The sequence below is a fragment of the Saccostrea cucullata genome, unplaced genomic scaffold, assembly GCF_032062105.1.
Source record: "Saccostrea cucullata isolate Sc308-1 unplaced genomic scaffold, CSIRO_AGI_Scuc_v1 ctg6686, whole genome shotgun sequence".
Lineage (NCBI taxonomy): Eukaryota > Metazoa > Mollusca > Bivalvia > Ostreida > Ostreidae > Saccostrea > Saccostrea cuccullata.
This window is the reverse complement of record NW_026928652.1, coordinates 17,751-32,927: the sequence shown is the minus strand read 5'-3', so window position 1 is coordinate 32,927 and position 15,177 is coordinate 17,751. Positions and strand designations below refer to the sequence as shown.

Sequence of the window (15,177 nt, the reverse complement as noted above, 5' to 3'; positions counted from 1 at the left end):
AACAAATTAAATAATCAAAATTGAAAACAAAGCTATAAAAAAACTATTATCATTTTACCAATTTTTTTTTTTTTTTTACAAAATGCGACATTTTACTAAAAAAAAAAGGACAAATGTTGTACCAGAGAAAAAAAATCTAACAAACAAATTAAATAATCAAAATTTGAAAAAAAAAGCTAGAAAAAGTTTCTACAAAATGTGCCTACCTTTTTCTTAAAGGAACAAATGTTCTAACAAAGAAAAAAAATCGTAAATTAAAATAACAAACAAACAAGCAAATTCAAAGAATTGTGGTCCCCCGCTTTCGGTGTCTTTGTGGGTGAGATGTTATCTTTGATGACATATTGTGTGTAATATGAACATCCTATCATATGTTATTTACTAGTATTTAGAAAGTAACACTGGAGTTGATTTTATTTAAGGATGAAAACCCTTATCCTGACCGTTAAAAAGTAACGGCCAACTAAGAAGTTTTTTAAAAGTAGGTCAACTCCAAGGTCAAGATCCAAGGGTCAAAATTGTTGATATCCAAATGAATATAATTTTTTTCACAAGGATTACATATGTGAAGTATGAAAGCCCTAGCCCTCACCCTTCAAAAGTAATGGTCAAGGTTAAAGTTTTTTCATAAGTACGTAAATCTCAAAGGTCAAGGTCAAGGTTGTTTGAATCCAATGAAATGTCTTGCAACAAGGAATACATATGTGAAATATAAAAGTTCTAGCATCTACTGTTTAAAAGTTGTGACCAAGGTTAAAGTTTTTTGAAGTAATAGTTAGATCATATGAAGTAAAATTTTAGTGGTTAAGAAGAGGCGGAGAGAGCGAAGCGACCGAGCCCCCTTCTTAACAACTAAAATTTTACTTCATATGATCTAACTTACTTAGAACCTATCGCACTTTTTCATTGGCTAACTAGTCAGCCCGCGGAGATACTGCGCCAAAATACGGGTCAGAGGTCAGTTGGAAAACAATTAGACCTAAAATGGAAGGTTCTGATGACGAGAGCGACATTTTTAAAGATGTAGACTTTTTACTCTGTTATTTTTTACCGGATGATGATGCAAATGGTGTTTTATCGCAAAGCCTTTTGAACATTCCCACTCAGCAGCTTTTCAAGGTAGAAAATGAGACCGATCATGCAAGATTTGCATCACCAGTGTCGGGAGCGGATCTCAAAATTAAGCAAGCTGCCGGGATTCCGAAAAAGACTCGTCAAGCAAATAATTGGGCAGTCCGTTTATGGACAGATTGGGCTAGATTCAGAAATACAAGACCCGAGACACATATGGAAGGTGGTGTTATTTCTGAGAATATATGCTGTCTTTCAAATGAAGCTTTGAACTTTTGGATGCAACGATTCATAATAGAAATTCGCAGAAAGGATGGAACGGCTTACCCCCCTAATACGTTAACTCAGATTGTAGCTGCATTACAGCGGTATTTAAGGAGTAATTGTTATGACAGACAATTTAATTTTTTTAAAGACGACGATCTTGTTTTTCGGGATTTTAGAAAAACTCTGGATTCACATATGAAAAGCCTGACTAGTCAAGGTATCGGTGTAAATAAGAAGAGGTGTGATCCCGTCACAGAAAAAGATGAAATGAGGATGTGGGAGACAGGAGTATTTTCCTTAGAAACCGCGTCAGGATTGAGTAATGCAATTTTTTTCTATAACGGTAAATGTTTCGCATTCCGTGGAATGAGTGATCATAAACAATGTGACGCAGACCAGTTTGAAATCGGATTCGATCATGAAAATTCTCGTAAGTACGTTAAATATACTCCAAGGGTAACAAAAAATGTGCAGGGTGGCTTAAAGCATCGGAGAATTGAATCTGTGGTTCTTTCTATGCCAAAATGACCTGAAGTTCTTTGTTTGTGTAATTGATCAAAGATTTTGCCTTGTAAAATTTGGGGCACCACTAGCTGTTTTTGTTCACCACTAAATCTGACTGGACGTTTCGGTTTTCTGTAGAGCAACCCTTCGTCAATAACAAGAGAATCCCACTGACACAAAAGAACTCTAGAATCTGGATGAAAACCTTGAATTTGGGTCTTTGATGGTTTTTCTGATGAATTTTTCAATAACTCTATAATAGGCTGAATGACAACGTCACCCTCTTGAAAAATCTGAAGTTCTTCCCTAGACCAAGAGTCAAGCCAATTAGGAACAATTGGACTACAATGGTTGGAACATTATTGTTGACAACTTACACGAACGATCACGTTATACGAACGATTCCGCAAGATTAACGCCGCAACTTTGTTAAGGACGCCCATGAATTAATATATGAAATAAAAGCATTAAAAACCATTCAAATTTTGACATATGATACAGACCCATCCCATAATAACAATCAAAAAACATTAGCACCGTTATGTTACTATAGACCTCTCATACATTTCTGACTTGAATGTAGTCGCGTCATCAGCTGAGTGTCACGTGATAGGATAAAAATAGATAACCTTAACATGACTGTATTAATCGCAAAAGTTCAAGGATATACTGACCATATTGTAAATTGATGTTCATATATTATCAAAGATAATAAGTTTCTTAATCTGAAAAGTGCTGGGAGCAAATATAACACGTCCCGTAACATACAGAATTGATGCATTGAATAGTCAAGATTTAGTGATTTCACGCACACCAACCTACATCTGGGTCAAGAAACGGTACTTATTTTCAAGACACAACTTGCTCCCAGCACTTTTCAAGCACAATAATGTTCAGATTAAATATTAAAGGAAGCCTCAACCCTAAAAAATGACAGGATATCTTTGGACTTTTACGTTTTCGACAGCAGTGTTTATTTTTCATGTAGCCGAACTCAATTAAAACGCACTGAAGATCAGGATCAAGGGCAGATAATCCCTGTGTCAATTTTGAGAGGCACGGTAAATTTGAAAACGTTAAATACGCGTTCATGGCGTACTTCTTTTGATATTTGTACTTGTTTATCAAAAAAATCTTTTTTAGATTTTAGAAAGTGTTTTTATTTTTTGTTCAATTTGGTTGTTTTCAACATCATGAGGGGTTAATAATACTACTTCAAACATGCATCATAGGCCCAAGGAAAACGAATTCGTTTTACAAACCATACAGCACAACCAAGACTGTGTCCCATATTTTCTGTGCATAGTAGTAATTATAATGAATTATATATTTTATTTTCAATATTTGCAACATTTATAGAGGGGTTCTATGCCTCTTTCAGTGTAAAGGCCCTGACACTGCATAAACCTAGCGAATCCAGCAGGCTGATGAGCAACAATAAGGCATTTGAACAAATACTCAGTAATTAATTGTAAAAATATATGTATATATATATAATTCAGACAAAGAAAAACACACACAAAAATAATATTTCAGCATACACTGTATTTTATTTTTAGTTCAGTAATGAAAAATTCTACACATATTGTGTCCTGAAAAAAATCTCAAAGCAAAAGCATTTGAACATTATGGAATGTAAAATAAACATTAAACAATATTAAAGTTGCTTCCAATTAAGTAAAATATTCAACATTAAAGCTTTCAATCAATTTTAAAGTCCAAAACAAGTTATAAATTCATTTGATAAAAATTATAAAAAAAATAAAACAGCTACCAAATTCAAAAAAAAAAAAAATAATAATAATCATGAACTAAGTAATAAAAAAATATTCTTTTTAAGTTTTTAATTTTTTTTAAATTTCATTTTAATTTTTTTTAAATAAAATTTTAATTTAGAGATTATTTTATAATATGGTGACAACAACATGGACCTTGAATAACAACAAGCATTATTCATAAAAAAAGTTTTGTGAGTACAACATATTGATTCAGTAGCAGCCATTTAATATTTAGGAATCAAACTTAATCAATTCAACTAATAGTAACCAACAGGAATTTTATTTCACTCAGGAAATATTCAGTATACTACAAAAAGAAGCTAAACAAAACAACAAAAAAAATGTTTTACTTCAAACAAAGAACAAAGGTCAATGTGTAATTAGTTACCAACCAACCAAAATTTTTTACAAGAGGCCCATGAGCCACATCGCTCACCTGAGAATCTTTTGTCATATTGTTCTTTACCAGATTTCCCCCTTGTAATATATATTGTGGCCCCGCCCTACGCCCTGGGGGTCATGATTTGAATAATTTAGAATCTACACTATTTCAGGGTGTTTCCTCATCAGTTTCAGCTTTTATGGCCCAGTGGTTCTTGAGAAGAAGATTTTCAAAGATTTTTCCTATATATTTCTATGTAAAAATTTGATTCCCCATTGTGGCCCCGCCCTACCCCTGGGGGTCATGATTTGAACAATTTAATATCTATACTACCCCAGGATGCCTCCACATAAGTTTCAGCCTTATTGGCCCAGTGGTTCTTGAGAAGAAGATTTTTTTAATGACCCCACCTTATTTTTGTCTTTTCTTGATTATCTCCCCTTGTTGTATGGAAATTGGCCCTCCATTTTAACAATTTAAATTCCCCTTCACCCAAGGATGCTTTGTACCAAGTTTGGTCAAAATTGGCCCAGTGGTTCTTGAGAAGAAGTCAAAAATGTGAAAAGTTTACAGACGGACGGACAGAAAGACAGACGGACGGATGACACAAAATGTGATCAGAAAAGCTCACTTGAGCCTTCGGCTCAGGTATAAAAACCAATTCATTAAGAATCAGGACTATATATATGAACAAAAGAAAAACAAAATGTTTTAACACAACGAAAAGCATGCATTATTCCCAATTAATGGACAATAATGGTGTAAAATAGCCAAATGTTTAAATTTGGTCAGGAATAAGACGTCAATGTTTAAGTAACATTACATCATCATGAATGTTTGCAATTTTGCCAAAGTCATCATTGGGCGTAGCAGTAAAGATCCTGAAAGTATCAATGGGTGGTCTTCAAAAGATGATACACTGCTTGATTCTGTTACCAATCAGAAATCATCAAATGTATCTGCATCATTTAGATTTCATTTCTACAATAATGTAATGAAAAAATACCCAAAGATGCATTTGCCCTATGACAAATTTGTATGTCAATTACCAAGAGTTCAAAATTATATTACACAAAATAAGTACTGGAAAAACAACAATAAATGTAGTGAAAAAAAAGAAGATTTCATATCAAAATTTTCACTTCAACAATGGGATGCCCCTTCCTCACAAAGACAAACAGAGGCATACTGTATACGACTGTGTGCCTTGTGAAACCTCAATGATCAATTACTCTGTATTACACAATTCTGCTACAGAAAACACAGAACAGTTGGTTAAAAAAAACAAATGAACTTGTTAGTGAAATGACTCATAACAACAGTAATGGAGCAGAACAACTCCTTAATGTGTTAGAACCTATCATGAAAAAAAAAAATTCAACACAGATTTGAAGTCTTCAGTAACAAAAAAATTTAACCTGATCGAGAAAAACACAAGTGAACAAAAACGAAAACAAAAAATCAAAATCACAAGAGAGAGCACAAAATCTATAAGTCAGCTTATAGGAAACAACGAAAATGAAATTCAAAATTTTCTTGCTTCTGGAAAATCCTATAGCCAATCTGTCCGAGACAGGTTATCTATCTTCTTTGAGGCACCAAATGTAGCAAGAAAGAGAATAACAGAAAATTCAAAAAAAATTACAAGGGACAAAGAAGGCCAAGAAGCATATTGGCAACATAGATAATTACCAGTTCAAAAGAGAGGAATTCCTGAAATTTATGAGAAATTTAGCGCCAGGGTCTCCAGTCATCTGGAGATATCTTGCCCTTAAGTTTCAGATGAAAAACAAACGAGGGATAATTCCAAATAATGCAGGTCAGGTTCTACAGATGTTTGCAAAATTAAATGGTGTAAACTGTGACCAACTTAACACGAATCAAGGGATCAGTGGTAGGGACTTTCTCCAGAGAGTTCGAAGAGCAAGGCAAAAAGTTTTTCGGAAAGTTTCAGTACCCACCCCCAGACCTGCTAGAGCACTGAGAGAAATTATCAGTAAACTTGGAAGAAAGGAGCTGTACATTGGAGAGAGAATTGTTCCTAAAATCTACAAAACAAAAAAATAGATGAAAATGGTAGACTTATTGACAAAGAGATGACAGTGTATGGTAGGATGATTCCTTTAAAAAATATCATGAATGCTATGAGGGACAATCATGAAGACTATCAGAGAAATACTGAAGTAGCCGCATTAACATCAAATCAGCTGCAGACAATTTTTGAGAAACTTGGAGAAAAAAACCAGACTCGGACAAGGAAGCAAAAGAAAGGCTGCAAAAGATGGAGAATACAAGACACCTAAAAATTTGGCACGACCACTCTGAAATATTAAATCATAGCTACTTCACCGTAATGATCAGTACCATCTATGATAATGCCAATTTCCTTACTAATGAAGAGTACACGAAAAGGTTTCCTGAGCGCCCCCCCCCCTATAGACATACAAGGAAAGGTGGAGAGACCATACCTTTACATCCTAGGACAATCGTCAAGTTCAGATATTGACCAGCTGTCATACATGCAGGATAGGGTTGGAGACCTCAAAAATTTAAGAATGCAGGATGAGGAAGTTAAGTATATTCCAAGAGTTTTTAGTGGGGATAGCCCCGCTAGTCAGTTTGAGGCCGGCCATCAAAGGGGTGGGAACTACAGCTGCCTGTGTGGAGCAAGATCAAAGGAGCATCAAAATTTAGAGTATGTTTACAACATTGGGAACCCTTCCTTAGATGACCGAATGCAAATTTTCAAAGATGGAGAACTATGGAAAAGATTTTCAGTAACAAACCCATCCCCATTGTCCAATCTAAAAAAGACAGACCTTGAAGCAGAATTAAGAGCCAGAGGCCATGATATCCTTAACAAAAACAAAATTGAGATGCAGGAAGAACTAACAACAACTCTTCAAGGTATCCAGAGACCACCTGCCCTTATGCCAACCAACGAAGATATTACTGATTTGCTCCACCTATACGAGATACCACCCTACGAGCCTCTACATGACATAACCAACATAGTACAGAATTTAATTTTAGAACTACCTTGCCATATTGAGAACTTAACAACACAGAAAGAATTCGAACAATTTTCTACATCAACGATTGGGGACAAAAACCAGCTTAAGGGGTCTGATGCCCGTCTATTTGCAGTCAAGCTAGCCATGTTTACTCATCTCAAATTCACGGAGAAAAAAATCAGCAAAGAAATTTCAGAACTCTGTATGGCTTTGGTGGAAATCATATCTATATGTTACAGTGAATACCAGCAGAGAACAACAAAGAAAGGACTACGATTATACAACCCTTGTTTTAAAATCTCCATCCTCTCAAAATCTGTCATCGGAATTCCAAAGAAGATGACCACCAGAAGGTTCTTTGGCAGCCACTTTCACAGTTTAACAGTACATTGTCCTGAAACTTATAGACTGTTCTGCCTTAGATCCTTAGTCCGGAACAAGAGGAGAGATCATTTGGTGACTTAAGGAATATATCGTTAAATACAGCTAACAGACAGTGTGGGAAGGTATAATGCAGTTTTACGGTATAATGCTCAACAGATGGACGAGACCAAGAAGGACTACCTTAAGCATCAAGAATCCATTGTCAGTCATCAGGCGAAATTCTTACCAAGGTCAGAAAATATGGAATTTGATCTTGATTTGATACTGAAGAGACCAACACTTTTTCAAGTCCACTACCAGAAAATCTCAGATTTTATGTATGGTGGAGAGAACATGTGGTGGTCTTTACATGAGGGTGCAGTTATGTTCCATGATGGGCCTGAAGAACCAGATTTCCATACATACCATCCCTTCCGCCACTTTCGTTCTTTGTCAGACAAGGACCAGCAAAGACTCCTGGCAGAAGATTGGAGGAAGTGTGTTCAGGATTGTGAAGCATCAAAACTCAGCTTCCCACTGAACAAAATCAAAATATATGAGGAGGGACAACAATGCAGGATTCATAAGAATGAAGGTACATATAAATACTTAATTTTTTCAATACAATAAAATATCAATTTAAATAGAATTTTTTTAAAACTCTTCATTTCCACATATTTTACAGAATTTTTTTTTTAACTGAAATCCCATTGGTTGATTACTGTTAATTTTAACCCCCATTTGATTCTACTTTTTATATACATGTAAAATGTATAATGTGAAAATCCTTTGCCTGGAAGTAGCTTGACCTCATTAAATACTTCTATGATTTTTCAGCATTCATTCGAGTTGCATCAAGTGTCTCAGAAAAAAACACAAAAGCAGGAGTGGGAATCAGGCGAACACAATAGAGAAATGGCTTTCGGTCTTTCCACTGGAGATTCCCCTACAAGAGCAGTTCTGGAGAGTGCAACCAGCACATCCGGTAATTCTGCTGTTGTTCAAGCAGACCAGGCAACTTATTCTCATTGGTCGTAACATATATCGGTGGTTGAAAAGTAAAATTGATGAATGCCATTGTAAAATAGCGTGAAACATTGAATATTTATTTTTCTTCTGATTTAATTAAATTTTTGGTTTCAATTATTATTTTAATTTTAGATACTGCGTGCGTTTTCTTTTAAAGTTTATAAAGTTAATACACTACAATACCTTTATATTGTTGTATTAGAATCTATGAGTGAAAGATGAGATAAATGATACATATGAATAAATCAGCCGAGTAACCGGGTACTCGATCGGAATATTAAGCGAGTAACCGGTAATTAAAAATTGTGCGATTTGCCAACACTAATTTATACATTACATATTTATGTATAATTAATATACATACATTGTAGACAATTCTAAAACTATTATGGAAAGTCATACCGCCAAAAGGTGGTCCTTCTATTGATGCAGGATCACTGCAGGAGTTGATTTCACATCCAAATGAAGATCAAAGCACATGTGAAACTCAGAATTCAGGTAGTTCTACAAAGTTAATGTAAAATTAATACAAACAAACAAACAACCCCCCAATTATGTTCCCCAAACGAAGTTGGGGAACATATTGTTTTTACTCTGTTTCTTATTATTATTAAGGTCTTCCGTCTCAACGGAAGACCTTATAGTGATTCTACTGTTTCTTATTATTATTATTCTTATTATTCTTTTTTTTGACAAAATTTTGTGCAGGCGATTTCTCGAAAACTATTCAGCGGTTTTTCATGAAACTTTCACAAAATATGTGTCATTATATGAAGTTGTTACATCCGAAGAGAAATTTGGAAATTGCGCATCTGGTGCCAAGTAATGGACAATTTCCTGATTTTAAAATGCGATTTTGTCGCGCACTTTTATCGAAAATGGCTGAAGATATGAACTGGAGACTTATTGGAGATGATAGATCATGACTTTGTGGTTTGCAGAATCACCTTTTCGTGCATCGTCAGTACTTCCGTCCGATACGAAATGCAAATTTTAAAAAAATGGTATTTTCTAACTCTTTTGTTTTTCAATATTTTTCATATATTTTTGGTATGTTAATAGAAACTTCTCTTATAATGCTTACTATATAATTTGCTTGAATGCTGATAAATCTTAACTCTAGATATTAGCATTCAAAAATATGAAGCGGGTCCAAAATGGCGGCTGTCTCTGTCAACGCCGACATTTCACAATAGTGGTTTACGGAGGCAGCCGAGCGTTTGCTTGAACGAAAATAACATAAGGATAAATGAAAGGTAAAGGAATACCTGGATTGTCACGTCGTAGTTACGTTGCAGTTCAGTGTCAAACTAGCGTCTTCTATAATTGGTTTTGGCTGGTTCTCAAAGTAGAAAAAGAAAAGACTAAATGTGCAAATGGAATTCGATACCTAATATCTTTTGTGCATAACGGAAAAACAGATCGTAAATCATACTTATAAATAATACTTTCTCAAAAAAGAAAATCAATTATATCAATGTCAATATCAAGTATAAATCTTAACCACTTTTTTTCTATGCATACTTGTGTCATATTAAACTAATAAATAAGACAAAAATAAGAAAAAGATTTTTTTGAAGATCGCTTCATGAAGTTTATCAGACCTGCCTACCCTTCCGCTTTTGGCGGAATTCTTCCGCTTTTTACCACAAAATTACGCTATTACGCCACTGATATTAATATTACGCTTTTGCTATTTTGGTTTAAATCCATTATAAACGTCTAAATTTAAGAGTCAAAGTACAAGCAGCTGAAATAAAATGAGAAGTTCTAATTAAAGTAATTAATAGAGGAACAGTTTGATAACTAACGTTATATACCTAATACTTATATGGAAACCGGTGTGGCAAAGATGAGGGATGACTCCTTATTTCGCGACTCTAGAGGAGACGCTCTAACCACTGCGCCACGCGGGCGACGAAGAACACGAGATGGTACTGCATGCTTACTTCAACTGTTAAATGATATTACAATAAGTATGCCCATTTCTATGCCCAAGTTAATTCACTTTACCATTGCTTCGAAGAAGAAAGAGAAATGTGAGTGTTAAAAAGAAAAATAAGTGTTATTATGATTAATTTGTATAAACATTAACATGCAAACTCAAGCCTTCAATGAAGTGATCTGATACACATTGACCAAATGCTTGATTAAGGGTGTGCGGTTAATTTGAGTTTAATATATAATAAGATACTGATATTTTACAACACTTTTTTGCCAATCGATGATTCGAAAAAGAAAAGGTTATGCCAGGTTTGTTTAGTTATGTACAATTTCGGTGGGTCTGAAAGAAATAAACTATTATTGTAAAACGACAAAGTAGGAAAACATGATTGATTACGCTCTTACGTCTGAAATTCCACCAAAAATTTTCTGAAATTACACCCTTGAAACGAAAAGGGTAGGCAGGTCTGGTTTATTCTTGCATTCTTGTCTCAAAGACCTGATTCAGGTTATTAAGCATAAATGATATCTGATTCTCTGACCGTCGTTTATGTAGGGCGAGTCATGTTTTTCGGCGAAACGTTTCAACCTTTTTCGATTAACTTATCGGGATAGTTCACTTTGGGGATAAACAGGAAATTAAAAAAAAATTATAAGCGTTTCATCGCTTTAGTGTACATTATGGAATTTGTAAAATGTGTTAAATATACTTTCTAAACTTCGAAGCCTAGGCTATAAGAACGTTCTTTTTTAAATTTCATTGAAGCTATCACTTCTATTTAAAAGAACATTCCAAAGAAAAGGTGCGAAGATTAACTCGTGGTGTTTGGCGCTAAATTTTGAATAGTGACCCGCCATTTGATAATTCAAAGAGAGAAGCACTGTTTCGTGAATATATACAAGTGGATTTAGAGTAGAGGTTCCAATAGCGCAATATTAAGAGTGTTGGAAATTCATGCTGGCGACTTGCGTTCCATCTCCCTTGTGTGCAATTTTTTTTTTATATTTTCAGCTCGATTTTACGTTTTCTTTCCGGAATCGGACGGAAGACCTCTCGTTGCTCGCAACGAGTTCATTCTAGTTCTTATTATTATTATTATTATTATTTTTTTTGACAAAATTTTGTGCAGGCGATTTCTCGAAAACTATTCAGTGGTTTTTCATGAAACTTTCACAAAATATGCGTCATTATATGAAGTTGTTACATCCGAAGAGTAACTTGGAAAATTCGCTTCTGATGCCAAGTTATGGACAATTTCCTGATTTTAAAATGCGATTTTGTCGCACACTTTTATCGAAAATGGCTAAGGATATGAACTGGAGACTTATTGGAGATGATAGATCATGACTTTGTGGGTTGCAGAATCGCCTTTTCGTGCGTCGTCAGTACTTCCGGTCGTTACGAATTGCAAACTTAAAAAAATCGTATTTTCTAACTTTTTTGTTTTTCAGTATTTTTCATTTTTATTTGGTATGGTAATAGAAGCCCTCCTTATAATGCTTACTATTTAATTTGTTTGAATGTTGATAAATCTAAAGTCTAGATATTTGCATTCAAAAATCTGAAGCGGGTCCAAAATGGCGGCTGTCTCTCTCAAATCCGCCTTTTCGCGAGTAGGGGTTTATGGAGGCAGCTGAGCGTTTGATTAAACCATTCTGACATAAGGATACATGAAATGTAAAAAACTACTTCGACTCTCACGTAGTAGTGAAATGGTTGGAGGAGTTACCTCCCGTTACTTGTTTATATTATAATAGATAATCAATGTAAATATTGTAATTAATTGGTCAATTGACTAAAGAATTATACAAGTGTTATATATAAATGATGTTCTGTTAGAAAATAATAATTGTGTTGCCAAAAGAAAGATAGTCTGTTTTATTTTATCAATATGATATCTGATAACTTGTGATCATTGATTAAGTTGAGGTACAAGGGGGCAGTACAGCCAACTGGCTTTTGTTTTCACTTTGGTACAGAAACCAAATGGTTTATCGATCAAATAGGATTGTGCAAAGTTGCCGTAGTCAGTGACTAGTTAAAATGTAGCTGTGTGGCATTAGCTATAGGTTTGTCATTAGGACAGAGAAGCTCTTACAAAGTTAAATCATACTGTGTAAGTATATTGTAGCCACTTTAAAGACACCAGGCAGGTGTCATATTATTATCTGTATATATTGCATTCAATCATATCCCCAGTAAAACTCGGTAATCCGAGCACGGACCTACTGACCGCTCATATCCGACACGTTACAGTAGTACGTTGCAATTGAGTGTCAATCTTAAAACTTAATTTCCGTTTCACTGCTTTAGTGTAACTGGGCTAGATACGATATGTAATGTGTATAATGTGTTACATATACTTTCTTAACGTCAAAATAAAATAAAGGCGCTAAGAATGTTTTATTTTTAAAATTTAATTGATGCTATCATACCTATCTAATAGATCAGTCCAAAGAAAAGGCGCAAATATTTACTCGTCGCGTTTGGCGCGAAATTATGAATGCTTTTTATAGTTCTTAGACAGGTGAACTGTTGCAAAAGTACCGTGGTATACACAAGTATATTTAGAGCAGTATTCCCAATAGCTTAATGGTTAGCGTGTTGGGGATATAAAAGTAAAAAAAAAATGCGCATTCGCATTGGCGACATGGTTTCAATCCTCCTTGTGACCAAAATTTTAAATCTCTTTTCAGCTCGATTTTACGTGGGTTTCTTTTCCTAAATCGGACGGAAGACCTCTCGTTGCTCGCAACGAGATCGTATCTAGTTATTATTATTATTATTATTATTATTCTTTTTTCTTCTTATTTCTTCTCCGGTACTTTTTTGTCCGGAAGTGTTCTCAGAAACTGTTCACCAAACTAAGTTAAAACCTTTTTAGGGTTAATAGGTGTGTTGTGTAGATGTGCCGAACGAAGGTCATTTTGCGCGCATACGCCTGCACGTGCGGGCGCGTGAAGTGAGTGAAATGACTGTTATAATTTATATGGCCGTAACTTTTACATTTTTTGATGAAATGCTTTGAAACACATCACATAAAGATATATTAATAGTGTTAATATCGTGACACTGTCAAATTAGCACGAACTCACGCGCGTGCACGTCAGCTTCGCTCTGATTGGCTGAAACAAAAATCGCAATATATCTTTTGTTTTTTGACGAAATGCTTTCAAATTTTAAACATAGTCATGAATTATGATATCCTACAATACGATATAGAAAAAGTTTCATGAAATCACGCGCATGCATGTGTGCTTCAATCTGATTGGATGAAACTTTAAATGACTATATCTCCTTTGTTTTTTGACGAAATGCTTTGAAATTTAAAATATAGTGATACATTAAGATGTCCTGCAATATGATATACAAAACATTTCAAGAAATCACGCGCATGCACGTGTGCTGCAATCTGATTGGCTGAAACTTAAAATGGCTATATCTCCTTTGTTTTTTGAGGAAATGGTTTGAAATTTAAAATATAGTCATTCATTAGGATATCCTACGATACGATATAGAAAAAATTTATGAAATCACGCGCATGCACGTGTGCTGCAATCTGATTGGCTGAAACTTGAAATTGCTATAACTCCCTTGTTTTCAAACCAAACGGGGTGGGATTTAGAACATAGATAGATGTAATAGACTTCTACAAGAAGGTATGGTCACCATGCTCGTGTATGCACGTGCGTGCACGTGAAGTGGGTAAAATCAAATATACACTTGAATGAGCGTATTTTTTTAATACTTTTGGATTAAATACTTTCATATTTAGTATATTAAAATATATAGATTGTGTAGACAAGATGATATGTCATTACGCTGATGCATTCACATGCACACGCGTGCAATGCTAAAATTTAAATGAACTTGGTACACTTCTGGGTAAATGTTGTTGAAGTCTCAAATGCATAGAGTTTGTCTTATTTAATGAGGCTTACAGGGGATATGGCACCAAAAGGGAGTTGGGGAGCGTTTGGGGAACATCTGTAACGGTCCCCGTTACAATTAGCACTAGTTTTTATTGTCTTTCAGTTAACAACAGATATTTCAGATAAGGTCTTCCAATGTTTTACCCACAACTTGATTTTAAATTGTGAGATCATACTTATAAAATCTTTTGCAATTTATTTTCCCCTATACATATATCTTATATATACTGAAGACCTCTGTTTTGCCTTTACATCAAACATATACTTATTGATTTTTGTTTGGATGATTTTTTAAGAGTTTGTTCAAGATGCACCACATGAAAGGAAGGCAGCATGGAACAAGGGATGTGCATCAGAAAAACAGGAATCAGCTCCAACTGTTGAAATCAAAACTCTGAAAAATCAAAATCAAAAAACAGGTAAACTTTACTTGTATTTATGCAGTTTATCCATAAAAATTTTCTTCAAACTTAGAATAATTCAAACTATTTATCATGAATGAATGATAAAAATCTTTACTTGACACTACATGTCCTAGATACATGTATCATTTGAATAAAAATATATTTAAACTACTAGAAAATAATTCCCTAAAATATTTATAGCTTAATTCATTGTTCTTTTGTGTCATGTACAGGGTATTGTGGCCCCTCCTTTCTCTGGGGCTCAAGATTTCAACAAACTTGGACCGAAGAACTCTTATTTAATATATATTCCTACATAAAGTATTTTGGACCCACTCTACCCCTTGGAAGTATATTAAATAAATATTGAAAATGACTTTCTATTTACCATATATTAAAGTTCTGTTAACATTGTTTTTTTTTGTATTTTATTATTTCAGTCAGAGGGTGATAACTTTCAACAAAATTCAAGATAATAAAATCGTACA

The 15,177-nt window shown here is 34.4% G+C and overlaps 1 protein-coding gene and 1 long non-coding RNA gene across 2 annotated transcripts; both read left to right on the top strand.

The window, feature by feature from the left end:
- The first annotated feature begins 984 nt into the window (after positions 1–984).
- LOC134278294 (uncharacterized) lies at positions 985–6,069 on the top strand. The gene is made up of 2 exons (XM_062760610.1): positions 985–1,768; positions 5,651–6,069. The coding sequence occupies exons 1-2, from the start codon at positions 985–987 to the stop codon at positions 6,067–6,069; spliced, it is 1,203 nt and encodes a 400-aa protein (XP_062616594.1).
- A 2,219-nt stretch (positions 6,070–8,288) lies between these two features.
- Positions 8,289–14,601, top strand: LOC134278293 (uncharacterized). Its single transcript, XR_009994409.1, has 3 exons — positions 8,289–8,413; positions 8,780–8,964; positions 14,372–14,601. It is a non-coding gene; the product is annotated as an uncharacterized LOC134278293 (long non-coding RNA).
- Positions 14,602–15,177: the final 576 nt, after the last annotated feature.